Source organism: Scyliorhinus torazame, chromosome 2 (genome assembly GCF_047496885.1).
Source record: "Scyliorhinus torazame isolate Kashiwa2021f chromosome 2, sScyTor2.1, whole genome shotgun sequence".
Classification (NCBI taxonomy): Eukaryota; Metazoa; Chordata; class Chondrichthyes; order Carcharhiniformes; family Scyliorhinidae; genus Scyliorhinus; species Scyliorhinus torazame.
Window position 1 is genome coordinate 268,827,478 of NC_092708.1, and position 27,597 is coordinate 268,855,074.

At 47.6% G+C, this 27,597-nt stretch overlaps 1 protein-coding gene across 2 annotated transcripts in view; it reads right to left on the reverse strand.

The window, feature by feature from the left end:
- The window catches only part of LOC140398419 (zinc finger protein 106-like), a 128,011-nt gene that overhangs the window by 53,392 nt on the left and 47,022 nt on the right, over positions 1 to 27,597 (reverse strand). The window contains exons 5-7 of one of the 2 annotated variants that reach the window (XM_072487092.1): positions 21,382 to 23,607; positions 8,979 to 9,669; positions 2,681 to 2,750 (exon numbers count right to left, since the gene is read on the reverse strand). In XM_072487092.1, the coding sequence (XP_072343193.1) occupies positions 2,681 to 2,750; positions 8,979 to 9,669; positions 21,382 to 23,607 (2,987 nt within the window). The remainder of the gene's footprint in view (positions 1 to 2,680; positions 2,751 to 8,978; positions 9,670 to 21,381; positions 23,608 to 27,597) is intronic. The other variant, XM_072487101.1, reaches the window with a different exon arrangement.

A 27,597-nucleotide genomic window follows, 5' to 3' on the forward strand; every position in this document is an offset into this window, starting at 1 on the left:
TGTGGGCAGCTGAGGGTGAGGAGTTCTTCTTCTACTCACGCATGCATAAAGTGTACTCCCGGATTTATTTCTTTATTTTGAGGAGGGCCTTGCTGGCTGGGTGGTGGACACTGGGTACTCGGTGATTACAATCTCAGACCATGCTCCGCACTGAGTAGACCTGCAGGTTAGTAAAGACAGTAACCAGCGCCCGCACTGGAGGTTGGATGTGGGACTTTTGGTGGATGAAGGGGTGTGCCAGCGGCTGAGGAAATGTATTCAGAAGCTACCTGCAGGTCAATGACACTGGGAAAATTTCAGCAGGGGTGGTGTGGGAAGCACTGAAGGCGGTGGTCAGGGGGGAGCTGATCTCGATACGGGCCCATAGGGAGAAGGTGGACAGGGCAGAGACAGACCGACTGGTAAAAGAGTTACTACAGATTGATAGGAGGTATGCGGAGACCCCAGAGGCAGGGCTTTTAAGGGAACGATGATTGTGTTCCAGACGTTATTGGGAAGGACCAGACAGGCTTTGTTAAGGGCAGGCAGTTGGTAGCCAGTGTAAGAAGGCTGTTAAATGTGATCATGATGCCCCCGGAAGGTAGGGAGGTGGAGGTAGTGATCGTAATGGATGCAGAAAAGGCTTTTGATCAGGTAGAATAGGACTCTCTGTGGGAGATACTGGGACGGTTCGGATTCGGGCAGGGCTTTATTGACTGGGTCAGGTTACTGTATCAGGCTCCAGTGGCAAGTGTACGGACGAATAGGACAACATCGGACTATTTTAGACTGCACCGGGGGGTGAGACAGGGATGCCCCCTCTCCCACTGTTGTTTGCGCTGGTTATAGAGCCGTTGGCAATTGGCAATTGCTCCGAGATCCTCAAGGGGCTGGGGGAGAAGAGAGGGGGCACAGGGTTTCACTCTATGCGGATGATCTGCTTTTGTATGTTTCGGACCCAATAGAGGGGATGGAAGAAATCATGAGGACTCTAGGGGAATTTGGCCGGTTTTAAGGGTATAAGCTTAATATGGGAAAGAGTGAGATGTTTGTGGTCCAGGCGTGGGGATAGGAGAGGCGACTGGGAGACCTGCCGTTTAGGTTGTAAAGGGAAGCTTTAGGTACCTAGGCATCCAAGTGGTGCGGGAATGGGACCGGCTGCATAAATTGAATCTGGCCCGGCTGGTGGACCAAATAGACATAGAATTTACAGTGCAGAAGGAGGCCATTCGGCCCATCGAGTCTGCACCGGCTCTTGGAAAGAGCACCCTACCCAAGGTCAACACCGCCACCCTATCCCCATAACCCAGTAACCCCACCCAACACTAAGGGCAATTTTGGACACTAAGGGCAATTTATCATGGCCAATCCACCTAACCTGCACATCTTTGGACTGTGGGAGGAAACCGGAGCACCCGGAGGAAACCCACGCACACACGGGGAGGATGTGCAGACTCCGCACAGACAGTGACCCAAGCCGGAATCGAACCTGGGACCCTGGAGCTGTGAAGCAATTGTGCTATCCACAAGGCTACCATGCTGCCCCTGAAGGGCGATTTTCCGAGGTGGGACGCTTTTCCGTTGTCTCTGGCCGGGAGGGGGCAAACGGTGAAGATGACGGTCACATGGTTAGGCCACATTTGGAATACTGCATGCAGTTCTGGTCGCCTCATTACCAGAAGGATGTGGATGCTTTAGAGAGGGTGCAGAGGAGGTTCACCAGGATATTGCCTGGTATGGAGGTTGCTAGCTATGAAGAAAGGTGGAGTAGATTAGGATTGTTTTCGTTGGAAAGACGGAGGTTGATGGGGGACCTGATTGAGATCTACAAAATTATGAGAGGTATGGACAGGGTGGATAGCAACAAGCTTTTTCCAAGAGTGGGGGTGTCAATTACAAGGGGTCACGGTTTCAAGGTGAGAGGGGGAAAGTTTAAGGGAGATGTGCGTGGAAAGTTTTTTTACGCAGAGGGTGGTGGGTGCCTGGAACGCCTTGCCAGCAGAGGTGGTAGAGGCGGGCACAATCGCATCATTTAAGATGCATCTAGACAGATATATGAATGGGCGGGGAACAGAGGGAAGTAGATCCTTGGAAAATAGAAGACAGGTTTAGATAAAGGATCTGGATCGGCGCAGGCTGGGAGGGCCGAAGGGCCTGTTCCTGTGCTGTAATTTTCTTTGTTCTTTGAGAGGTAAATGGCTTTTGCACTATGTTTATGGTTTCATGTATATTATTTATTTTGTTGTTGTCACTATACCAAAAATACCTCAATAAAATGTTTATTTTTAAAAAAATTGCTGAACTCAAAAGTGTTTCGTTCAGAAAGCTGCAAAAGTTCCTAATCGAAAGATAAGGTGCTGTTACTCCGGGTTTCGGTGGAGCTTCTCTGTGGAGGCTGAGGATAGACAAGTTAGAGTGATCTAGAGAAATAAAATGGCAAGGCAGCACAAGATCAGGGTCACGCTTGCAGACTGAATGGAAATGTAAACAAAGCTTGGAGGGGAGCTCATCAGTAACTGCTCAAGTAGGGGTTGAGGGTCTCCCCACTACAGCTCATGTGGAGAAAAGAGGGGAAGTCAGCACAACATCATCATAGAATTAGATGGAATATTTTGAGTACACTGGGGCTATTCTAGCAGAATCACCAGATGCTGATCTGTATATTCCAATCCCAAGTAATCTAGAAGAGTCATTTACTTACCTCTTTTGCTTTTGAGTTTCCTTCTCTTATTCTTCCTTTCCAAACAAGGGACTTCTGAAGACAAAACATCCTACACAAGCAGAGAAAAATCAATTGATCACATGGAGCCCATTCAACCCATCGTCCATTATACTACATTGCCACGATCAATTGCACATATGATTGGGATTAGACATCTCATTTGCTGGATTAGTTCAAGCCCAGCTAATAGTCAAATAACATAATCTGAGTAGTTAACAGTGGTCATGAAGAACAGTTGTACTGTTGAAACTGTCTCTTTTGGACTTCCGGGTGCGGCGATGACCAGCTGAGTCGCACGTTTCGGCAGCTCCCGGTGGAACGGACTTTTGGGCTCTTAATAAGAGCCCCAACGGCAATTTTAACGGCTAAAAGTACTGTGCGGTGAACCAGAAGGGAATCCCCCCTGGATACGGATGGAAAAAGGAGAGGAAGGTGGCCGGATTGCGGTGGATCCTTTAGAGCAGCGGCAAGGAAGGCAAGCAAAAACCAAGATGGCGTCGGAAGGTGGCAGTTTAATATGGGGCCCTGAACAACACGAGTTTTTGAAACGCTGCGTGGAAGAACTCAAAAAGGAAATGAAGAAGGAGCTGTTGGCCCCGATATTACAGGCGATCGAAGGGCTAAAGGAGGAGCAAAAGACCCAGGAGCGGGAGCTTCGGGTCGTGAAGGCAAAGGCTGCCGAGAATGAGGACGACATACAGGGCCTGGTGGTGAAGACGGAGATGCACGAGGCACACCATAAACGATGTGTGGAAAGGCTGGAGGCGCTGGAGAACAACGCGAGGAGGAACAACCTAAGGATTCTTGGTCTTCCTGAAGGTGCGGAGGGAGCGGACGTCGGGGCATATGTGAGCACGATGCTGCACTCGTTAATGGGAGCGGAGGCCCCGGCGGGTCCGCTGGAGGTGGAGGGAGCATACCGAGTGATGGCGCGAGGACCGAGAGCAGGAGAAATTCCTAGAGCCATAGTGGTGAGATTCCTCCATTTTAAGGATAGAGAGATGGTCCTTAGATGGGCAAAGAAAACTCGGAGCAGTAAGTGGGAGAACGCGGTGATCCGCGTATACCAAGACTGGAGTGCGGAGGTGGCGAGAAGGAGGGCGAGCTTTAATCGGGCCAAGGCGGTGCTTCACAAAAAGAAGATAAAATTCGGAATGCTGCAACCGGCAAGACTGTGGGTCACATATCAAGGGAGGCACCAATTACTTTGAGACGGCGGATGAGGCGTGGACTTTTATCGTGGAAGAAAAATTGGAATGAGTGGGTTAATAAAAAAAGAACGTTTGAAACAAAGTGGTGGGGCGAGTATGGGGGGCGAAGAGGGGGGTAAAAAGGGGGGAAAGAGGAGTTTTATGTTATTAATCCTGCGATGTGGTAACTTTTCTTTCTTCCACAGGAGGTGGTGGGGGGAGGAAAGGAGGTGGAGGAGATGGGGCGTTGGCCATTGGGGGCGGGGCCAAGGGGGAAGCGCGGGCTCGGTTCCTGCGCTATGATAATCATGGCGGGAATAGGGAAGCAGGAAGGAGGGGGCGTCGCACGGTGCGAGTCGAGGTCACGGGGGGAAGCCGAGGTCGGCCAGAGTTTGCTGACTTCTGGGAGCAACATGGGGGGTGTAACTACGCTCGTGGGGGATCCAGCGGGGGGGGGGGAATTATTGGGCTGCTGCTGCTGGGGAGAGGGGGGAGCTGGCATGGGGTGGGATGGGCGGGGGGGCACCGCCTGGGGGGGACACAGCTGCATGGGAACCGGGTGAGGAGCTGGAAAAAGGGGATGGCTAATCGACAAGGGGGGGGGGGGTAAAAAGCCCCCCAACCCGGCTGATCACGTGGAACGTGAGAGGGCTGAACGGGCCGAGAAAGAGGGCACGGGTACTCGCACACCTTAAGAAACTTAAGGCAGACGTGGTTATGTTACAGGAAACGCACTTGAAACTGATAGACCAGGTGAGACTACGCAAAGGTTGGGTGGGGCAGGTGTTCCATTCGGGGCTAGATGCGAAAAACAGGGGAACAGGGGAAGCGGGTAATGTTTGAGGCAAAGACTATAGTGGCGGATAGCGGGGGCAGATACGTGATGGTGAGTGGCAAACTACAGGGGGAGACGGTGGTTTTGGTAAACGTATATGCCCCGAACTGGGATGATGCCAATTTTATGAGGCGTATGCTAGGACGCATCCCGGACCTAGAGGTGGGAAAGTTGGTAATGGGGGGAGATTTCAATACGGTGTTGGAACCAGGGCTGGACAGGTCGAGGTCCAGAACTGGAAGGAGGCCGGCAGCAGCCAAGGTGCTTAAAGATTTTATGGAGCAGATGGGAGGAGTAGACCCGTGGAGATTTAGTAGACCTAGGAGTAAGGAGTTTTTGCTTTTCTCCTTTGTCCACAAAGTCTATTCGCGAATAGACTTTTTTGTTTTGGGAAGGGCGTTGATCCCGAAGGTGAGGGGAACGGAGTATACGGCTATAGCCATTTCGGATCACGCTCCACATTGGGTGGACTTGGAGATAGGGGAGGAAACAGAAGGGCGCCCACCCTGGAGAATGGACATGGGACTAATGGCAGATGAGGGGGGGGTCTAAGGGTGAGGGGGTGCATTGAAAAGTACTTGGAACTCAATGATAATGGGGAGGTCCAGGTGGGAGTGGTCTGGGAGGCGCTGAAAGCAGTGGTTAGAGGGGAGCTGATATCAATAAGGGCACATAAAGGAAAGCAGGAGAGTAGGGAACGGGAGCGGTTGCTGCAAGAACTTCTGAGGGTGGACAGGCAATATGCGGGGGAAAGGCAAAGGCTACACGTAGAATTTGACTTGCTGACAACGGGTACTGCAGAGGCACAGTGGAGGAAGGCACAGGGTGTACAGTACGAATATGGGGAGAAGGCGAGCAGGTTGCTGGCCCACCAATTGAGGAAAAGGGGAGCAGCGAGGGAAACAGGGGGAGTGAGGGATGAGGAAGGAGAGATGAAGCGGGGAGCGGAGAGAGTGAATGGAGTGTTCACGGCATTTTATAAAAAAATATACGAAGCTCAACCCCCGGATGGGAGGGAGAGAATGATGGGCTTTCTGGACCGGCTGGAATTTCCTATCGTGGAGGAGCAGGAAAGGGTGGGACTGGGAGCACAGATTGAAATAGAGGAAGTAGTGAAAGGAATTAGGAGCATGCAGGCGGGGAAGGCTCCGGGACCGGATGGATTCCCAGTTGAATTTTACAGGAAATATGTGGACTTGCTCACCCCGCTACTGATGAGGACCTTTAATGAGGCAAAGGAAAGGGGACAGCTGCCCCCGACTATGTCAGAGGCAACGATATCGCTTCTCCTAAAGAAGGAAAAGGACCCGCTGCAATGCGGGTCCTATAGACCTATTTCCCTCCTAAATGTAGACGCTAAGATTCTGGCCAAGGTAATGGCAATGAGGATAGAGGATTGTGTCCCGAGGGTGGTCCATGAGGACCAAACTGGGTTTGTGAAGGGGAGACAGCTGAATACGAATATACGGAGGCTGCTAGGGGTAATGATGATGCCCCCACCAGAGGGGGAAGCGGAGATAGTGGTGGCGATGGATGCCGAGAAAGCATTTGATAGAGTGGAGTGGGATTATCTGTGGGAGGTGCTGAGGAGATTTGGTTTTGGAGATGAGTATGTTGGATGGGTGCAGCTGTTGTATAGGGCCCCAGTGGCGAGTGTGGTCACGAATGGACGGGGATCTGCATACTTTCGGCTCCATAGAGGGAAAAGGCAGGGATGCCCTCTGTCCCCATTATTGTTTGCACTGGCGATTGAGCCCCTGGCAATAGCATTGAGGGGTTCCAAGAAGTGGAGGGGAGTACTTAGAGGAGGAGAAGAACACCGGGTATCTCTATATGCAGATGATTTGTTGTTATATGTAGCGGACCCGGCGGAGGGGATGCCAGAGATAATGCGGACACTTCGGGAGTTTGGAGAATTCTCAGGATATAAACTGAACATGGGGAAAAATGAGTTGTTTGTGGTGCATCCAGGGGAGCAGAGCAGAGAAATAGAGGACTTTCCGCTGAGGAAGGTAACAGGGGACTTTCGTTACTTGGGGATCCAGATAGCCAAGAATTGGGGTACATTGCATAGGTTAAATTTAACGCGATTGGTGGAACAAATGGAGGAGGACTTCAAGAGATGGGACATGGTATCCCTGTCACTGGCAGGGAGGGTGCAGGCAGTTAAAATGGTAGTCCTCCCGAGATTCCTCTTTGTGTTTCAGTGCCTCCCGGTGGTGATCACGAAGGCTTTTTTCAAAAGGATCGAAAAGAGTATCATGAGTTTTGTGTGGGCCGGGAAGACCCCAAGAGTGAGGAAGGGATTCTTACAGCGTAGTAGGGATAGGGGGGTCTGGCATTACCAAGCCTAAGTGAGTACTACTGGGCCGCCAATATCTCAATGGTGAGTAAGTGGATGGGAGAAGTGGAGGGAGCGGCGTGGAAGAGATTGGAGAGGGCGTCCTGTAGGGGGACTAGCCTACAAGCTATGGTGACGGCCCCATTGCCGTTCTCACCGAAGAAATACACCACAAGCCCGGTGGTGGTGGCGACTTTGAAAATTTGGGGACAGTGGAGACGGCATCGGGGAAAGACGGGAGCCTTGGTGGGGTCCCCGATAAGAAATAACCATAGGTTTGCTCCGGGGAGAATGGATGGGGGATTTGGAATATGGCAAAGAGCAGGAGTAACGCAACTGAAAGATCTGTTTGTGGATGGGAAGTTCGCAAGTCTGGGAGCGCTGACCGAGAAATATGGGTTGCCCCAAGGGAATGCATTCCGGTATATGCAACTGAGGGCTTTTGCGAGGCAACAGGTGAGGGAATTCCCGCAGCTCCCGACGCATGAGGTGCAGGACAGAGTGATCTCAAAGACATGGGTGGGGGACGGTAAGGTGTCAGATATATATAGGGAAATGAGGGACGAGGGGGAGATTATGGTAGATGAGCTGAAAGGGAAATGGGAAGAAGAGCTGTGGGAGGAGATTGAGGAGGGGCTGTGGGCTGATGCCCTAAGTAGGGTAAACTCATCGTCCTCGTGTGCCAGGCTAAGCCTGATTCAATTTAAGGTGTTACACAGGGCGCATATGACTGGAGCACGGCTCAGTAAATTTTTGGGGGTAGAGGATAGGTGTGCGAGATGCTCGAGAAGCCCAGCGAATCACACCCACATGTTCTGGTCATGTCTGGCACTACAGGGGTTCTGGATGGGGGTGACAAAGGTGCTTTCGAAAGTAGTGGGGGTCCAGGTCGAACCAAGCTGGGGGTTGGCTATATTTGGGGTTGCACAAGAGCCGGGAGTACAGGAGGCGAGAGAGGCCGATGTTTTGGCCTTTGCGTCCCTAGTAGCCCGGCGCAGGATACTGTTGATGTGGAAGGAAGCCAAGCCCCCGGGGCTGGAGACCTGGATAAATGACATGGCAGGGTTTATAAAGCTGGAACGGATTAAGTTCGTCCTAAGGGGATCGGCTCAAGGGTTCACCAGGCGGTGGCAACCGTTCGTCGAATACCTCACAGAAAGATAGAGGGAATGGAAAAGAAGAAGGTAGCAGCAGCAGCCCAGGGGGGGTTGGGGGGGGGGGAAGGAACCAGAAGGACTCTCAGGGTTGTTAATATATATGTATAATATGTATAGGTCGTTGCTATAAATAATTGTATATTGGACTGTTAAATCATATTTTTGGAGAGTGTTTATCTGAGACAAGGCAGTTGCCATTTAGTTTTAGTTTTTGTTATATATTATTTATTCTTGGTTTATAAAACAGGTCATTGTTATTTATACTGTTATATTATTGTGTAAAGGATACACAATGTACTGTGATGGTTGACCAAAAATTTTCAATAAAATATTTTAAAAAAGAAAAGAAACTGTCTCTTTACCTCAAGGTGAATGCACCGCCATGTAGTGAGCAGGTAGTGTAATGAAGAGGGAAGAGCGAGGGGATGGGTGTCTAAAATGGGAAGCAGTGATAAGAGATTCAACATCAATCAGGAGATTAGGAGAAACATCTCTACCCAGAGAGCGGTCTGAATGTGGATCTACGACCACTTGGAGTAGATGCGAAGAGTGTAGACTGGAGGGAAAGTTAGATAAACAAACACAGAAAACAACAGGTTTGCTGATGGGGTGAAATGATGGTGAGGTGGCAGGAGGCTCATGTGGAGCATTAACACCAGGCATGGACCAGTTGGGCTGAATAACCTGTTTTTTCCCCCTACACTCAGTGTAATTCTGCCTAATGTGGTGAAGCAGCATTGAATTAGTCACTTACAGCTGTTGCTCTTCTTTTCTTCCCCAGGGTTTGAGTATCATTGAGTTCACCTCCAGATGTGTAGCTGCTATCAGTTGCACCATCTGCTGCATTCAGTCCTTGTACTGCAGCTGAAGAACTCTGCTGGGCGAAAACCTTGGACTCATCTGCCTCAAGAGTGCTCTGCCCACAAGAGCCATCACTGGTGGGAATGAGGCACTTCTTTCCCAGTCTGTTGCTTTGTGTGGAAATGCTCTCAAATGGTAGAGGTGAGTTTGAGTCCCGTTCGGTCTTCACAGAGTGAGGCTCCTGGGTTGAAGAGCTGGTGTCAGGCAGTGAGCTGTTGCGAATGCTGCCAAACTGGAATGCCTTGGAGAAGGCAGGGCTGTCGCAGGTGGCTGATTTTGCCTGGCATGCCGATGAGTTTGGTCCTGGAGGTATTGGAGGTAGTCGGCTGTTTGGAATGCTAGGAGCACATTCATTGCCTTTGTAACCCTCCAAATCTTTCAGCTCATCACCAAACAGGCTGTAAATCGACCGTCTGTCTGTGACCACACTGCTTTCAGAGAGGCTGCGCTTCCGAATGGTTCCAGTTGGCGCAATGGAGATCCCTTCCCACTGAAAACCTTCCAGAGAGGATAAGTTTTCATCCTCATCGAGCTCCAGAGCATCCAGGCCGGTCTGCACAGAGGGAACCATCTCAATCCCAAACCTGGAAAATAAAATAAAATTATAATACCATAACTAGTGACCAGGTACAGTATACCCAAACGCTCTTTGACCAGAGCAGTCATGAACAGTTACAGCCACTGCCCCTTCCAACCTTGTCCTACAAGATGGGGATCAGAAAATATTCATGTATCTGGGAACAATATAGGGTGCTGGGGAGGATAGTTGTTTGTGTGTGTGTGTGGGGGGGGGGGGGGTGAGTGAGAGGAAGGAGAGAGGGAAGAGGGTAAGAAGGGACAGTGGAGAAACAGGCAGCAGGCAGAATGTGTATGAAGGAAAGGGGAGGAAGGGGAGGAGGAGAAAGGGAGTTGAAGTAGAAAATGAGAAAGGAAAAGCAAATGAGTGTGCAATAAGAGAGAGGCATGTCTAGTTAGGGGAGGAGTTCCAGACCCATATTCAACAGTAGTCTGCATGTGCCCGGTTATTGCCTGGCCTGCAGTCTGGCAAGTTAACTTTCAGAAGCAGGTGGATGAGAGGATTTTTTTGGAAACCCCCCCCTCCCACCTCTGTACATTCCCAAATCAATTTGTATGTGCTACTAGGATCCCTCCAGGTCTCTGTTAATGGGGAACCACTTCATCTCTGCCCTGTTTCTCACAGCAATGAGCTTCCATTCTTGTCAGGAGCATCTGATCACTAGGCAGAGCACATCCTTATGACCCCCTCACATTGAATAGTCATGAACGGAATGCTGCTCGACTTGACACTTAACCCAACTTGGAGCAAACATGACCTCTCATACCTTCCCTAGTATGATACTCCTTTCACTTAATTCTTGAGCTGTGGATGAGAATGAGCAATGAACTGTGCCTTTGTGGGACTTGCAGTGGCAGGATGTGGGGGAGAGGTCACTCACTAGGTAGCTCCGACCAGGATCCACATTTTTGAGCCCATTTTGGCAGATTCTTTGGGAGATTTTTGCAGGAAAGCAATCTGGATCTGTGCTACAGGGTTCGCGCACTGACCATACGCCAAAAAGAAAAGGGAAAGAACGCAAAAAACTAGCAGAGGACAATTCTTTGGCAGATTCGGAAGCTTTACGCAGTTCCTCAGCAGAGAAAATAGCAACAGCAGCATTGCCGTCGACAGCCGCCCGATTGACATGCTCTCGGATGTGCTCGCAAAGTAGTTTGTAAAGCATTTCGACAAGCTTTGGAAGTTGGTGTTGAAGAATCTGAGTAAATCAATTGAGGAAGCGCTGGGCACTGTGGGTGAAACTTGACAAGACTGCTGAGGCAGTAAAGAAGCATGGCGAGGTGCTGGAGGGTGTGGAGAAGGCGCTGACGAGGCACGGTGGGCAGCTTGTGTCATTGGAGGCCGAGATGGCAGTGGTGGCCGATGACAATAAGAGATTGAAAGCTAAGGTCGAAGATCTTGAAAAGTGGTCAAGAAGGCAGAACCTCAGAGCCGTGGGGTTGCTGCGGCCGAATCCCACTAAATATCTATCGCAGATGTTTGAAGAAATGATGTGCGATGGTAGTCTAGCCCCCCCCCCCCACCCGGCCCAGTGGAAGTTTTTGGCAGAAGTCTTGGCCGAATGAGCCACCTCGAGCAATCTTTATTCGGTTGCACAGCTTTCAGGAGAGGGTCAAAGAGCATCGTGACTCGAAATGGAAAGGAAACCGTGAGAGGATTTATCAGGACATGGCGGCTGAACTCAAGAGCAAGCGGGCGGCCTTGAATAAGGTTGAGGCGGTTCTGTACAAAAAGGGAGTTTAGTTCAGGGTGACCTACCCCAAAAGGTTGTGGGTCACATTTAAGTCAAAGGATTATTTCGAAGCCCCGGAGGAATTGGCCACCTTTAGTAACAAGCATGGATTTTGGGCCTAGTTGAATGTGTTGTACAGGTTCTTTGAATACTGTGAGTTGGGATATCCTGTATATTGCTGTTGATAAAATCTGATTTTCTCTTTGTGGGGTTGATGGGTTTTTTTTTTTGATGTATGGGGTATGCTTGTTGGGGGGGGGGGATGCTGAAGACTGGGAGACGGGCTGTGTAGATTTATGGCTCTCATTGGAAATTAGTTTGGTAGGGAACCGTGCCATGAGGAATACTTTATCCTCAGGCTAGGCAATGTCATTGTCTTTGTTCTGGGGGGGCTTGAATTCTGGTTTCAGTTTGTCTATTTGGATGGGTCGGGGAAGAGGGGTGGGATTAGTTTTCTATAGGACTTCCTTGATTTGATTGGGTGGGGTTGTCGGCCATCTAGGGAGAGCTTATCGCCTGTATCTCTTGAATATTTATTAAGTAGTCACTAACGGTGGAAATAGCTGATTCCGGGATTTGGGGGGTGGTTGACACCCTCAATTCGGTTGGTCACCTGGAGCGTGAGGGGGTTGGGTGGCCCAGTGACGAGTCGTGAGTTTTTGCTCACCTGAGGAATCTAAATGCTGATGTGGTGTTTTGCAGGAGATTCACTTTGGGTAAGGGATCAGACTAGACTGCAGAGGGGGTGGGTGGGACACGTGTTTCACTCGGGCTTTGATGGTAGGGCCCGAGATGCGACAATTTTTATTAATAAGCGGGTCCCCCGTCGGCCACCAGGATCGCGGCCGATCCTAACGGTAGGCACGTGGTGATCAGTGGATCTCTGGCAGGCACATTGGTGGTAATGGTAAATATCTATGCCCCCAACTGGGATGATGTGGCATTTATTAGGAATCTGTTGGTTTACATTCCCGATCTAGATACACACCAGTTGGTTCTGGGAGGGGACTTCAATTGTGTACTGGGGCCTAAAATGGACCAGTTCAGGCCCAAGTCTCTAGCTCTCTCAGGGGTTGTAAAGGCGCTTAGGGCCTTTATGGAGCAGATGTTTGGGGGTTGTTTGCTAGCGCTGTTGGGGAGGGTTAAACTAATGTGGCAGGAAGTCAGAGGGTAGTAAAGAGGGGATAGAAAAAGCCAGTAAGGAGAAAAGTGGAAGGCAGAGAAACAGATTGAACTGCATTTATTTCAATGCAAGAGGCTTATCAGGCAAGGCAGGTGAACTCAGGGCATGGATGGTCACATGGGACTGGCATATTATAGCTATTACTGAAACATGGCTAAAGGAGGGGCAGGACTGTAGCTCAATGTTCCAGGGTACAGATGCTGTAGGAAAGGTGGGCCAGGAGATAGGAGGGAAGGGGGAGTTCCGTTTCTAATTAGGGACAACATCACAGCAGTACAGAGAGAGGATATATCCAAGGATTCACCCACTGAGTCTATATGGGTAGAACTGAAAAATAAGAAGGGTGAGATCACTTTGATAGGACTGTAATATAGGCCCTCAAATAGTCAGCGGGATATTGAGGAGCAAATATGAAGGAGATTACAGATAGCTGGCCGAAAAATAGGATGGTGATGGTAGGGAACTTTAACTTTCCTAACATTAACTGGGACAGCCACTAGGGGTTTGGATGGAGAGAAATTTGTCGAGTGTATTGAGGAAGAATTCCTCATTCAATATGTGGATGGCCCGACTAGAGAGGGGGGAAAACTTGACCTCCTCTTGGGGAATAAGGAAGGGATGTGTTAGTGAGGGATCACTTTGGGACCAGTGACCATAATTTCATTAGTTTTAAGATAGCTATGGAGAATGATAGTTCTGGCCCAAAAGTTAGAATTCTAAATTGGGGCAAGGCCAATTCCAAGGGTATTAGGCGGGAACTTTCAAAGGTTGATTGGGGAGCCTGTTTACAGGCAAGGGGATAGCTGGTAAGTGGGAGTCTTTCAAAAGGCTGTTAACTGGGGTTCAGGGTGAGCACATTCCTCTGAGTGAAGGGTAAGGCTGGTAGAAGTAGGGAACCCTGGATGACTTGGGATATTGAGGCCATGGTCAAAAGGAAGAAATAGACATATGACCTGCATAGGCAGCTGGGATTAAGAGGATCCCTTGAAGAGTATAGGACTTGTCGGAGTACAGGTAAGAGAGAAATCAGGAGGGTAAAAGGGGGACCTGAGATTGTCTTGGCAGATAAGGCAAAGGAATAATCCAAAGAGCTTTTACAGATACATAAAGGGCAAAAGAGTGACGAGGGAGAGGGTAGGGCCTCTTAACGATAAACAAGGTCATCTATGTGCGGATCCACAAGGGATGGGAGAGATCCTAACTAAATATTTGTCAGTATTTACTGTTCAGAAAGGCATGAATGTTAGGGAAATTGGGGAAATAAAATGTGATGTCTTGAGGAGTGTACATATTAGAGAGAAGGAGGTGCTGGAGGTATTAAAGCGCATCAAGATAGATAAATCCCTGGGACCTGATGAAATGTATCCCAGGACGTTGTGGGAGGCTAGGGAGGATATTGCGGCCCCCTAGCGGAGATATTTAAATCATCAACAGCCACAGGGGAGGTGCCTGAACATTGGAGGGTAGCAAATGTTGTGCCCTTGTTAAGGGCTGTAGGGATAAGCCTGGGAACCACAAACCAGTGAGCCTTACTTCTTTAGTGGTTAAGTTGTTAGAAGGTATTCTGAGGCACAGGATCTTCAGGCATTTAGACAGACATGGGCTAATTAGGGAAAGTCAGAATGGCATTGTAAGGGGAAAGTCATGTCTCATGAATTGGATTGAGTTTTTTGATGGTGTAACCAAGAAGATAGATGAGGGCAGTGCAGTCCGCGTTGTCTACATGAACTTTAGCAAAGCATTTGACAAGGTACCGCATGGTAGGTTGTTGCAAAAGGTTAAATCTCACGGAATCCAGGTTGAGATAGCCAATTGGATACAAAATTGGCTTGGCGACAGAAGACAAAGGGTGGTTGTAGAGGGTTGTTTGTCAAACTGGAGGCCTGTGACCAGCGCTGTGCCTCAGAGATCAGTGCTGGGTCCACTGTTATTTGTTATGTATATTAATGATTTGGATGAGAATTTAGGAGGCATGATTAGTAAGTTTGCAGATGACACCAAGATTGGTGGCATAGTAGGTAGTGAAGAAGGTTACCTAGGATTGCAATAGGATCTTGGATCAATTGGGCCAATGAATGGCAGCTGGAGTTTAATTTGGATAAATGCAAGGTGATGCATTTTGGTAGATCGAATCGGGGCAGGACCTACTCAGTTAATGGTAGGGTGGTGGGAGAGTTATAGAACAAAGAGATCCAGGACTACAGGTTCATAGCTCCTTGAAGGTGGAGTCACAGGTGGACAGGGTGGTGAAGAGGGCATTCAGCATTCTAGGTCTTATTGGTCAGAATATTGAATACAGGAGTTGGGACGTCTAGTTGAAGTTGTACAAGACATTGGTAAGACCAGACATGGAATACTGTGTTCAGTTCTGGTCACCCTATTATAGGAAGGATATTGTTAAACTAGAAAGAGTGCAGAAGAGGATGCTACCAGGACTCGATGGCCTGTGTTATAAGGAGAGGCTGGATAGGCTGGGACATTTTTTCCCTGGAGTGCAGAAGGCTTAGGGGTGATCTTATAGAGGTCTATAAAATAATGAGGAGCACAGATCAGGTAGATAGTCAACATCTTTTCCCAAAGGTAGAGAAGTCTAAAACTAGAGGGCATAAGTTTAACAAAGAACAAACAAAGATTGCGGGCAGCACGGTAGCATTGTGGATAGCACAATTGCTTCACAGCTCCAGGGTCCCAGGTTCGATTCCGGCTTGGGTCACAGTCTGTGCGGAGTCTGCACATCCTCCCCGTGTGTGCGTGGGTTTCCTCCGGGTGCTCCGGTTTCCTCCCACAGTCCAAAGATGTGCAGGTTAGGTGGATTGGCCATGATATATTGCCCTTAGTGTCCAAAATTGCCCTTAGTGTTGGGTGGGGTTACTGGGTTATGGGGATAGGGTGGAGGTGTTGACCTTGGGTGGGATGCTCTTTCCAAGAGCCGGTGCAGACTCGATGGGCCGAATGGCCTCCTTCTGCACTGTAAATTCTATGTAAATCTATGTAAAAAGAACAAAGAAATGTACAGCACAGGAACAGGCCCTTCGGCCCTCCAAGCCCGTGCCGGCCATGCTGCCCGACTAAACTACAATCTTCTACACTTCCTAGGTCCGTATCCCTCTATTCCCATCCTATTCATGTATTTGTCAAGATGCTCCTTAAATGTCACTATCGTCCCTGCTGATCCCGTCCCGTCTCACCCCAGGTGAGAGATACAAGAGACCAGGGGGGAAATTTCTTCACAGAGGGTGGTGAGCATCTGGAAAGTGCTGCCAGAGGCACTGGTAGAGGCAGGTACAATTCTGTCTTTTAAAAAGCAGTTAGACAGTTACATGGGCAGGGTGAGTATAGAGGGATATGAGCCAAATGCAGGCAAGTGGGACTAGCTTAGTGATAGAAACTGGGCGACATGAACAAGCTGGGCCAAAGGGCCTGTTTCCATGCTGTAAACATCTATGACTCTCTCTGTAAGATGTTTTGGGGGGGGGGTGGAGAGAGAGAGCGAGAGAGAGAGAGAGAGAGCGAGAGAGAGAGAGAGAGAGAGAGAGAGAGAGAGAGAGAGAGAGAGAGAGAGAGAGAACAGAGAAGGCCCGTGGAGATTTCTACACCCATGCGGTCAGGCGTTTTCGGTTTTATTCCCCTTGTGCATGAGGTCTATTCCAGGATTGACTTGTTTACATTGGGTAGGTCCCTGGTCCCATGGGTTAAAAGGGCAGAATATTCGGTGATAGTAATCTCTGACCATGCTCCACATTTTGTGGACCTGGTGCTGGAGACGGATCTCATTCAGTGCTGGTCATGGAGGTTAGATGTGGCGCTATTAGCGAAGAAGCGGTTCTGTGAGCGCATGCCTGCGACGATTAAGTAATATATTAGGTTTAACAGGAACGACTCAGTCTCTCCCTCCACACTATGGGAGGCACTTAGGCCAGTGGTGAGAGAGGAGGTAATCTCTTATAAAGCGCACTTAGACAGGACTGAGAGCATGGAACGACAGCGACTGGTGGGGGCAATCTTGGAAACGGATCGCCACTATTCAGAGGACCCTACTCCGCAGTTGCTGGCAACTGGGAAGCAGTTACAAATGCAGTTTGAGTTGCCGCCCATGGGGAAGGCGGTGGGCCAGCTGTGGCGCTTGAGGGGGGTGGTTTAAGAGTACCGGAAGGCTGCCTTTTGGCACACCAGCTGAGGCGGCAGGCGGCTTCCAGGGGGATCGCACAGATTAGGGACTTGGGCGGCAGCTTAGTTTCCGTTCAGACAGAAGATACTGCGGCGGAAACATTCTAACGGGATATTTATAGGTCAGAGCCCCCGGGAGTGGGTCCGACATGGCAAAGTTCTTGGATAGGCTGCCCTTCCTGATGGTAGATAGAGCCAGCAGGGGGTTGGAGGCTCCGTTAAGCTCTGAGGATGTACCGAGGGGCATTGGACTGATGCAAACAGGTAAGGCCTCTGGCCCTGATGGGTTTCCTGTCAAATTTTGTAAGCAGCTTGCAGGCCAGTTGGTGCCATTGTTAGTAGATATGTTCAATGATTCTCTAGCTCGGGGATTATTGCCCAATATATGTCCGCAGGCCTCCATCTCCCTCATTTTGAATACGTATAAGGACCCCATGGAATGTGGTTTATATAGGCCTAACTCTCTTTTGAATGTGGGCTAAGATGCTGGTGCTGCGATTTGTTGTCCTCGCTCCTTCTCCAGTCCCCAAACCAGAGGTGGTTATATCTATGGATGCCGAGAAGGTGATTGACAGGATGGTGTGGGAGTACCTGTTTGAGGTGCTTGCGAGATTTGGATTTGGGCAGAAATTTATCTCATAGGTTCAGCTGTTGTACAAAGCCCCTATGGCCAGTGTATGCACTGATGCATCGAGTTCAAGGTCATAGACAGCGCAGAAAAGGCCCTTCAAGTTTCTTCCCGTCTACTCTATCTATGCCCCTCGTAATTTTAAACATCTCAATCACGTCCCCCCTAAGTCTCCTCTGCTCCAAGGAAAACAATCCCAGTCTATCCAATCTCTCTTTATAACTATCACTCTCCAGCCCAGGCAACATCCTGGTAAATCTCCTCTCCGCCCTTTCCAGTGCGATCACATCCCTCCTATAATGCGGATTCAGAACTGCACACAATACTCTAGCTGTGGCCTAACCAACGTTTTATACAGTTCTGGCATAACCTCCCTGCTCATAAACTCTATGCCTCGGCTAATAAAGGCAATTATACCATATGACTTCTTAACCACCGTATCCACCTGTTCTGCTACCTCACGGGATAGTTGTCCATGCACACAGGACTCCCTGATCCTCGGTGCTTCCCAGGGTCCTGCCATTTATCATCTATTCCTTTGCCTTGTTTGTCCTGCTGAAGTGCATCACCTCATACGCATCTGGATTGAATTCCATTTGCCACTGATCAGCCCGTCTCTATCCTCCTGGATCCCTCGAAGGCCATCTTCCTCACTATTTACCACCAAACCAATTTTCGCATCATCCGCAAACTTACTGATCAACCCTCCTACATTCTTATCTAAATCTAAATATATATATATATATATAAATCACAAACAACAAGGGCCCCAACACTGATCCCTGTGGGACCACTGGACACAGGCTTCCAGTCAGAAAAACACACCTCAACCATCACCATCTGCTTCCTGCCACTTCGCCAATTCTTGCTCCAATTTGCCAAATTTCCTTGGATCCCATGGGCTCTTACCTTCGCTATCAGTCTGCCATGTAGGACCTTATCAAAAGCCTTGCTGAAGTCCAAGTAGACTACGTCTAGTGCTTTCCCTCATCTACACACCTGGTCACCTCTTCGAAAAATTCAATCAAGTGGGTCAGACATGACCTCCCCTTAAACCACGCTGACTGTTCCTGATTAATCCCTGCCTCTCCAAATGCAGATTAATTCTGACTCTCAGAATTGCTTCCAATAGTTTTCCCACCACTGAGGTTAGACTGACTGGCCTGTAGTTTCCTGGTTTATCCCTTCCTCCCTTCTTGAATAATGGGACCACATTGGCTATTCTCCAGTCCTCCAGCACCTCCCGTATGGCCAGAGAGGAATTGAAAATTATTGCCAACACCCCTGCTATTTCCTCCCTTGCCTCACTCAACAGGTTGGGACACATTTCATCAGGCCCTGGTGATTTGTCTACTTTTAAGCTTCCCAGACCTCGGAGAACCTCCTCTCTGTCTATGTTAATCTCTTTAATTTTACTACAGTCCTTCTCCTGATTTCTGTACCCACACTGTCCCTCTCACGAGTGAACACTGAGACAAAGTATTCATTTAGAACCCTACCTACATCCTCCGGCTCCACGCACAAATTATCACTGCAGTCCTTAATGGAACCTACTTTTTCCCTAGTCATCCTTTTACCATTAATGTACTTGTTAAACAACTTAGGATTTTCCTTTATTTTACCTGCCAGTATCCTTGCATGCCCCCCACTAATTTCCTTTTTTAAGTTCCCTTTCGCACATTCTATACACCTCGAGAGCTTCTGCTGTATTGAGCCCTTGATATCTGCCATAAGCTTCCTTTTTTCTTTTTATCCAACGCTGTATATCCCTCAATATCCAGGGTTCACTGGATTTGTTGGTCTCACCCTTTTTCTTGATTAACCCTGTAGTCTCCCTATTTCCTTCTTGAATGTGTCCCACTGTTCTGTCACAGATTTACCTATAAGTGTCTGCTCCCAGTCCATTCTGGCACTCGGGGATATTTTCCACAAGGCAGGGGTGCTCATTGTCGCCGCTCCTGTTTGTGCTAGTGATAGAACCTTTAGATATAACGCTGAGGTCTTCGGGTGAATGGAAGGGGAGAAGGGAGCATAGAGTGTCTCTATATGTTGATGATCTGCTCTTGTATGTTACGGACCGAGGTCTCCACTATGAACAAACTCATGAAGATACTGAGGAGCTTTGGCTCCTCTGCGGGCTAGAAGTTGAATCTGGGGGAGAGTGAATATTGTCCGGTTAACCCCCTGGGGAGGGGGCCAATCTGGGAGTATTGCCTTTTCGTCTTGCCAGAGGTAGCTTCCGGTATTTGGGTATCTGAGTGGCCCATGATTGGCCTATGCTTCATAGGTTGAACTATACAAGTCTGGTGAGTAGGGCAAGGTCCGATTTACAGAGGTGGGATAACCTTCCGCTGTCCCTGGCAAGCAGAGTCCCAGACAATCAAGATGAATATTCTACCAAGGTTCTTATTCCTGTTCCAATGCCTCCCCACTTTCCTTGCTAAGTATTCTTTTGCCATGGTGAATAAGTTAGTGACTTCTTTCATTTGAGCGGGTAAGTCACCAAGAATTCGTAGGGTGTAACTTCAGAGGGACCGGCAGTCTGGGGGCCTGGCGTTACCCAATTTTCTCCTTTATTATTGGGCGGCCAATGTTGAGAAGGTGCTGGGGGAGTCAGACTCCATACGGGGGAGGATGGAGGAGAGTTCGTATAGGGGCTCACGTTTACAGGCTTTGGCTACGGGTTTGCTCCCGTCCTCCCCAGCAAGGTATTTCTCGAACCTGGTGATGACCTCTACTTTAAGGACATGGAGACAGTTTAGGCAGCATTACAAGCTGAGAGAAAAGTCATTGTTGGCCTCTATGTGTGGAAACCATTTGTTTGTGCCGTTGGGTTTGGATACGATGTTTAAGTCGTGGGAAGGAAAGGGTCTGTTCACGGAGGGAGTGTTTGCCAGTTGGGAGGAGCTCTCGGTGAAATTTCAGCTGCCAGGGGCACACCTGTTCTGTAACTATCAGTTAGCCGATTTTATCCACTATATTTCCCTTAGCGCCGCAACCCTCCCTACTGGGCAGAATCATATTGCTGGCGAGGTCTGGGTCCGGGGGGGGGGGGGGCATTTCAAGTGTTTACAGGCAGATCAATGGTGGGTGAAGTGGGAGGGGGAGCTCGGACCCATTCTGGTTGAGGATGTGTGGAATGAGGCCCTTTGTAGGATGAATTCCACCACCTCCTGCATGCAGCTCAGCCTGATTCAGCTCAAGGTGATACACACAGCTCATCTAACTAAGGATGGGACGAGTGGGTTCTTTGATGAAGTGGAAGACGGGTGTGAGCGGTGCTCTCGTGGGCTCGCTGATCACACCCACATGTTCTGGTCGTGTCCAAGGATGGCAAACTTTTGGGTCTCCTTCTTTAGCACCATGTCAGCGATTCTTAATATTGATCTGGAGCCTTGTCCGATGGTGGCCATTTTCGGGGTGTTGGACTCATCGGGCCTGCAGACCAGGGTAAAGACAGATGTTCTTGCCTTTGCCTCACTGAGAGTTCTGCTGGGATGGAGATCTTCCATTCAGCCCAGCGCTTCGGCCTAGTTGGGTGACCTCGTGGAATTTTTATATTTGGAAAAGGTCAAGTACATCGTTGGGGGATCGATGGAGTGGTTCTACCTGAGGTGACGGCCATTCATCTCCTACTTTAAAGAATTAGTCACCATCTCAGCTGTTAGAAGGCGGTGGGGGTGGGAGAGAATGGGAGGGGCAGTTATTATTATTGTTGGCAGTAGGTTATTTTTGCTGGACTGGGAGAAGTTACAAGATCGGCTATGGGTTCCTTTTGGTTTTTTTTATTATCACATGTACTGTGCATGAGCAGCTTTTTGGGCTGGTTGATGCTGATGTCGTGTTTGTTATCAATGAAACATTTTTAATAAAAACATCTTTTTTTAAAAGAACTGTGACTTCCTTGATGGGACAGTCACCTCAGTTGTCAAGACAAGATCACAAGTTACTGGAACGACCAGCCAGGTTATTCAAAGAAAACAGAAAATCAATTTCTCTCTGTACTGACCTTGGTAAACCCTTGCCAAGCTCCTGCTTCTTTTTAGCAACCTGTTGGATGACTTGATCCCAGTTGACGTGCCGGCGTGACACATTCAGCAGTTGGCGCAAAGTTGGCTTCAGGCCAGATTCCTTTTCTGATTCACTCTTCCTTTGGCTCCCAATGCTTCGAATGCGGCGTGCAATGTTGAGATTTGGTTCATGGGCGTGAGTCCCAGGTCTTGATTTTGCGTTGATGTGGCGGGTCAGATCTCTCTGCACCGAGGTGGGAAGTCCGAGTTTGTTGAGTTCAGTCAGAAGATGGCTGGAGCTTTGAGCCCCTTCACTCTGCAGCTCCGAGTCAGAGGAACAATTATCAATTGTTTTGCTGTGTACAGCGCTTTGAATCTCATTGTCACTTTTGGTTTCAAGCATTGTGAAGGAGAAGGTAGTCGGCGATTGAACACCACTCTCTGAAGCGCAGAAGGCCTTGTAATCACTTTTTGTGGTTGAGAGTTCAGAATTCACAGCATGCTGAGTACATAATACAGCCATTTGTCGTTTCACTGTATCTGAACTTTGCTGTCCCTGACCTGAACAGGTGCCGGCAGAGTCTACATACGTAGCTAGCTTTATTTCTTCTGCAATGTCAGTAAATTCCTCTTCAGTCATTTCTCTGCAGCCCAAAAGTGCTTCCTTCATTTGGCTTCTATCAGCCGCTGTGGGCTGTGACTTGTGGGATGTTTTATTATTGCTATTTTTCCAGTTTTCCTTATTACCCTCTGTGGTCTGCCTACAACTTTCCCGCTGGTCATATTTTGCAGCCTCTGCCTGTCTGTGTTGTTTGTGCTCAGACTGACTGCACCTCAGTGCTTCCCTGGCACGCCGGAGCTCTTCGCTCAAACTGCTATCCACATGGTATTTACTGTCATTGTTTGGCCTGGTCAGTGAAGGTTGTACAGTCAGGCTTCGGGTTGTTTGTGTTGAACGCTGAGCTCCTGATGCATTCGGTGCGCTATTTGGCTGGAATACAGCATTACTGGAAACATCTGGATGCTCACCATCCAAGGTGGGCGTGCTCAAGCTCTTGCCACGTTCTGTACGACACAAAGGTTTATTTTCTCTCAAATGACTCTTGGAGTTCGGAATTAAAGCACAGAGCGAGAGTTCAGGAGGAGGAAACAATTTGGTGCGAAGCCTGACAGGATCTTGACTCTCACCTTTGTCCATTGCTTTGTTTTCATTCTCAGAAGTACTTCCTTGCTGAATCAGAGAACTTGAACAATCATTTGGTTCTTCACTGACCTTCTCAGGGAGTGAGGCAACACTGCTCTCGTTTTGTGTCTCAAGATCTTTTGGTTGATGCATCGTACAACCACTCCTCGAATCATCACTTTTGCTTCTAGTCCCAGGATCCTTGGCTGCCACAGGCAGCTCTGCAGGTTTGAGAGATCGGTAAGGAGCCCATCGATACCTCTTATCCCTCGATGGGCTCAAGCTCTTACCCCCACTCTGATCATCTTTACTAGGTGTGTTTCCCTTTTGCATAAAACTCAACATTCCTTCATTTGGCACATCATCGGTGGTGAAATCCATGCCGTAGTCCTGAAAGCTGTAATCGTTCAGGTTCCACATGTTCGCTGAATCACCTCTGCTGTCAGTTGGCCGTCTCCAGCTTTGTGCTTTCTCCCAGGCATGCCAGTCTCTTGCACTTCGACTGTCCATTTTGTTCAACTTGTACGCTTTCCCTTTACTCCACTTCCTATCCAGCTTCTCTGCAGAGTTGTTTTTATTGCAAGGCTGGAATCTTGAATTTGGATGATTGGTTGTGTAGTGAGTTTGTTTGTTCCCATTGCTGTTGGAATTGGCATTCCACATGGATGCTCCCCCTTGGTTTTTGGGGTGCCAATTAGCCACTCCCCCAGGCCCACTGGAATGCCAGTTATGTTTCGAATGCCAGTTAGGTGAGCCTCCTGTGCCATTCAAATGCCAGCTGTGAGATCCCCTTGAGCCTGATGAATGTCGGTTCAAAGGACCCCCTGAATTGGTCTTCCAAGGGCAATGCTGAAACCCACTCGATCTACAACTCGCATAATCACGTGACTCCCAATCCCGCTCACCATTTTCATGGTGCCAAGATGACTGGTTATATTTGTGCTCAGGCTCAGGGTATGCCTGTCTATCTTCCCGTGTCCTCCTATATCGCCTGTCGTCATTGTCTGTTGCCTGGTTCCCTGGTGTGGAAGCATCATTCTTTCTACATGAACAGAAACCAAAATAAAACACAACCATATCGAATTATGCAATATACAGCTCACAAGGAGGCCAGTTTATCACACTTTTCATCAGCTCTTCAACCATTTCCTGTCTTTTCTAGCATATTTTATTTTTCCTTTCCAAATACTGATCCAATAGTCCTTTAAATGATGTTAACAATCTCTGCTTAGCAACAACCTATTTACAGCACTTCATGGTCTAAATCCCTAGAGTTAAAACAATGGTTAACTTTTATAACCCACTTCAATCCTCTTTAAGGTCATTTGCCCACAGCTTTCAAACTGATTGTGGCTCCCTACCTTCCTGCATTTGACTACCGGTCTAAGAGTCAGCACTTGCTTCAGCACAGCCCTCCATATACTCACTCCTCTGCATCTATACTCTTTCAACACTTTCCATTATAAATCTTCAAAATCCACTTTTCTATCCAAACCTATTCAAGACCAAATGTTGCATTCTTACAGTTTTTCTATTGGTATGAACGCTGGACTTTGCAAGACAATGTTTTAAGTAAAACAGTGAATTCTGGAAAAGAACGTAAAATTTGCATTTCTGGTAAACACCTCAGTTTGGAGAAATGTCGATGCGATCTGGTTGCCATGGGGAAAAACATGAATAGAAAGCCATTGAGATGTGGGTGCCAATCTTAGCACCTTTCACATAATCTCTCAGAACAAAGAACAGTTGCTGTTGAGAGGCAGGTAGGAGAAAAATTGGAATTCCCCCAGGAACAGGTCTTCACTGCCCTATAAGAATGGCGGGGAGAACTAAAGCACTCTATGGATAAAAGTGTTTCTTTAGACATATTTTGCTTGTGTTACTGAATGCAAAACTTACATTTTTCTTTAGTTTGATGCATTAGTTGTTTGTTAATGTTTTACCAATGTTGATTTAAATTTGTTACAGCAAAATTCTTAAAAAGTGAAATCTTATCCTTCAATTCTTTCTGTTGGTCATTTGAGAAATTCATGTCTTTAAAAAAAGTATTGGGCTCTACAGGGGTCAAAATACTTCAAAAATCATGGTGGTACTTTGTACTTAGTTGTTGCTGTCTATATAGTGAGGCAATCCATTGCCTGTATTGACTGGTTTCAAAACGTATCGTTTTTGAGACAGTCTCCAATTGAAACAGAAACCACATCTGCAGATTTATTTCTTGGAGGGGGAGTTGTAAATTGGAATTCCTTGCTGTGCCAGCAGACTTCTGAGAAATCTGGCTGTAGTTTAGGTTGATAGGAGATGGAAGTTGAGGGGTCCAATTTCAGCCAGTGGCCAGAACAGACATGGCTGTTAAAATTCAGTCTTTTAGCAGAAAGAAAACAATTCTGGGGTGATGGAGAGGTTGAGCATAAGACACCCAAGGTGGAAGGCTGTGGCACAGTTGGAGAACAACCAGTTTTGGGAGCAAAGCCATGAAGGATCTGGAAAGATGTTCCTTTTAGTGGACATTGTATCTGTGGAAGTGAGGGTTGGTAAAGTTCCTGTCAGATGGGACTTTGGGCCTAACTCCTATGTGAATAAAAGAACAAACTCTACCTGGGAAGAACAGAAAAATCGTTGAGATCTATATTGTACAAGCTATTTAAAGTATAATTAATAGATTCTACTGAACACAACTTGCCTGTTATTTCATGATTAATTTATACTAATTTTGCTTTGATTGTTACAGTGAAAGTTTAAAAAGTGAAACCATGTTCTCTAGTTTTTTCCATTGGGTGAATTAGGAAGTTTGTTTTTTTATTTTAGGTTATTAGTCTCCACGGGAATCATAACAAAATTAAGGGCTCGTCCAGGAGATTGACCCCAGAGGTGGTCTTTTAGCAGAAAGAGAACAATTCTGGGGTGATGGAGAGGTTGAGCATAAGACACCCAAGGTGGAAGGCTGTAGCACAGTTGGAGAACAACCAGTTTTGGGAGCAAAGCCATGAAGGAATTTTCCAGAATTAACAAACAAGATTTCCCGTTTACTTTTGCTGCATTTGCTGGGGAATCAGCGAGCAACTTCAATACCAAAAGCTCCTTGGAGAGAATGAATTTGCCTTTTAGTGCCTTGGTTAACTGTTTCAATGATAAATTGAAGGCTATAGCAGAGAAACTTAGACATTTAAGAAGAAAACAGGGTAAGAATTCTATGGAATTTGCCAGAGAAAAGGAAATGGTGTTCAAAAGGTGGTACGGATAGGTCAAGACTGAACAAAACTTTGAGAATGTTGGCAGAATGGTTCCGGGAAATAAATTAAAAATAGTGTGCCTTTGGAAATACGTTCTGCCAGGTGGGACCTTAAAGATCAAAAACTAAAGGATGTTGCAGTAGTGTCAGATGATTCAAACATATTAACAGATCCCATTTAGAAACTCAGAGAGATAAGTGGCTTGATGATGAAAATAAATCTGGCTGTATTGAGAAAGCTGGCAACGGTAAAGATCCAGACCCTTTTCACACTAAAAGAACCATTTTGTTTTTTTTGCGAATCTGCTGACATTGATTAGGAGGAAAAATTAGTTGGAGAGAAATTGAAACAGCTTGAACTAAAAATGCAGAAAAAACATGAACAAGTTGTGGCAAAGCAAACAGCAACAGTATCCAAAGCTAATGATAAAAAATGGAAGGGTCACGCTTTGAAAGAAATTGAGAAAGCTGCGTCCTGCTCCAGATCTGCAGGAAAAAATACTTGTTTTAAAAAGTGAATCTTGTCCATTGCTTTCTTCTGTTAGGGTAGCTTGGGAAATTTGGTTCTTTTAGGGTATTTTCATGGGGTTCACAACAATGTCCTTTCTTGCTGATTCACTAACCAGTGTAAACAAACTTTCATTACTTATCCATAGAAAATATTCCACAACTTTGAACACTTCTGTCAGATCAGCTGCCCTCTTCCATTTTTCATCACAATGATACCATTCAGTGACATCATAGGAACAGGAACTAGGCCATTTCACCTTTTGAGCCTGTTCCACAAGAATGCGGACAACACCCAACTCCACCCTCACCACTTCCCTCCACCATTCCATTGCCTCTGATTTGTCACTCAAATTGTCGGCATCCAGTATTGGATGAGCAGAAATTGCCCATTGAATACTGGAAAGACCAACGCCATTCACTTCAGTCCCCACCACAAACCCCATTCACTCTATACCAATTCCATGCCTCTTCCTGGAAATTGTTTAAGGTTGAACCAGATCATTCTCAACCGTGGCCTGTTTTCATCAGGGTGGAGCTTTGATAATAGTAAGACCACCTACTTCCACACGCTGGAATATAAACACCTACTTCTACTTCTGTAACATCATCCATCTGTGTCCCTGCCTCAGCTCATCTGCTGCTAAAACCCTCACCTGTGCAATTATTACCTCAACACTTGATTATACCAATGCTCTCCTGGCTGATCTCCCATTTTGCACTCTCGATAAACTTTTATTTAAAAAAAAAAAAAAAAATTTGAAGTACCCAATTCATTTGTTTTCCAATTAAGGGGCAATTTAGCGTGGCCAATCCGCCTATCGTGCACATCTTTGGGTTGTGAATGCAAGACCCACGCAGACACAGGGAGAGCGTGCAAACTCCACATGGACAGTGACCTGGAGCCGAGATACATCCCGGGTCCTTGACGCCGTGATGCAGCAGTGCTAACCAGTGCGCCACCGTGCCGCTTGCACTCTCGATAAACTTGAGTTCATCCAAAACACCCATCACCTCTGTGCTTGCTGACCTACAATGGTTCAGTCTGGCAACATTCCAATTTTAAAATTCACATCCTGCTTTTGAAATCCTTCCATAGCTTTGCTTCTCCTGCAGCCCCACACAATCTCATATCTTTAATTTTCACTGTTCTGCCGTTGCCTTCAGCTGTTTAGGTCTTAAGTTCTGAAACTCCTTCCCTAAACCCTCCATCGCTCTCTGCTCCTTTAAGGCGATCCTTAAGATCAATATCTTTGAACAAGCTTTTAGTTACCTGTCCTAACATGCCATGTG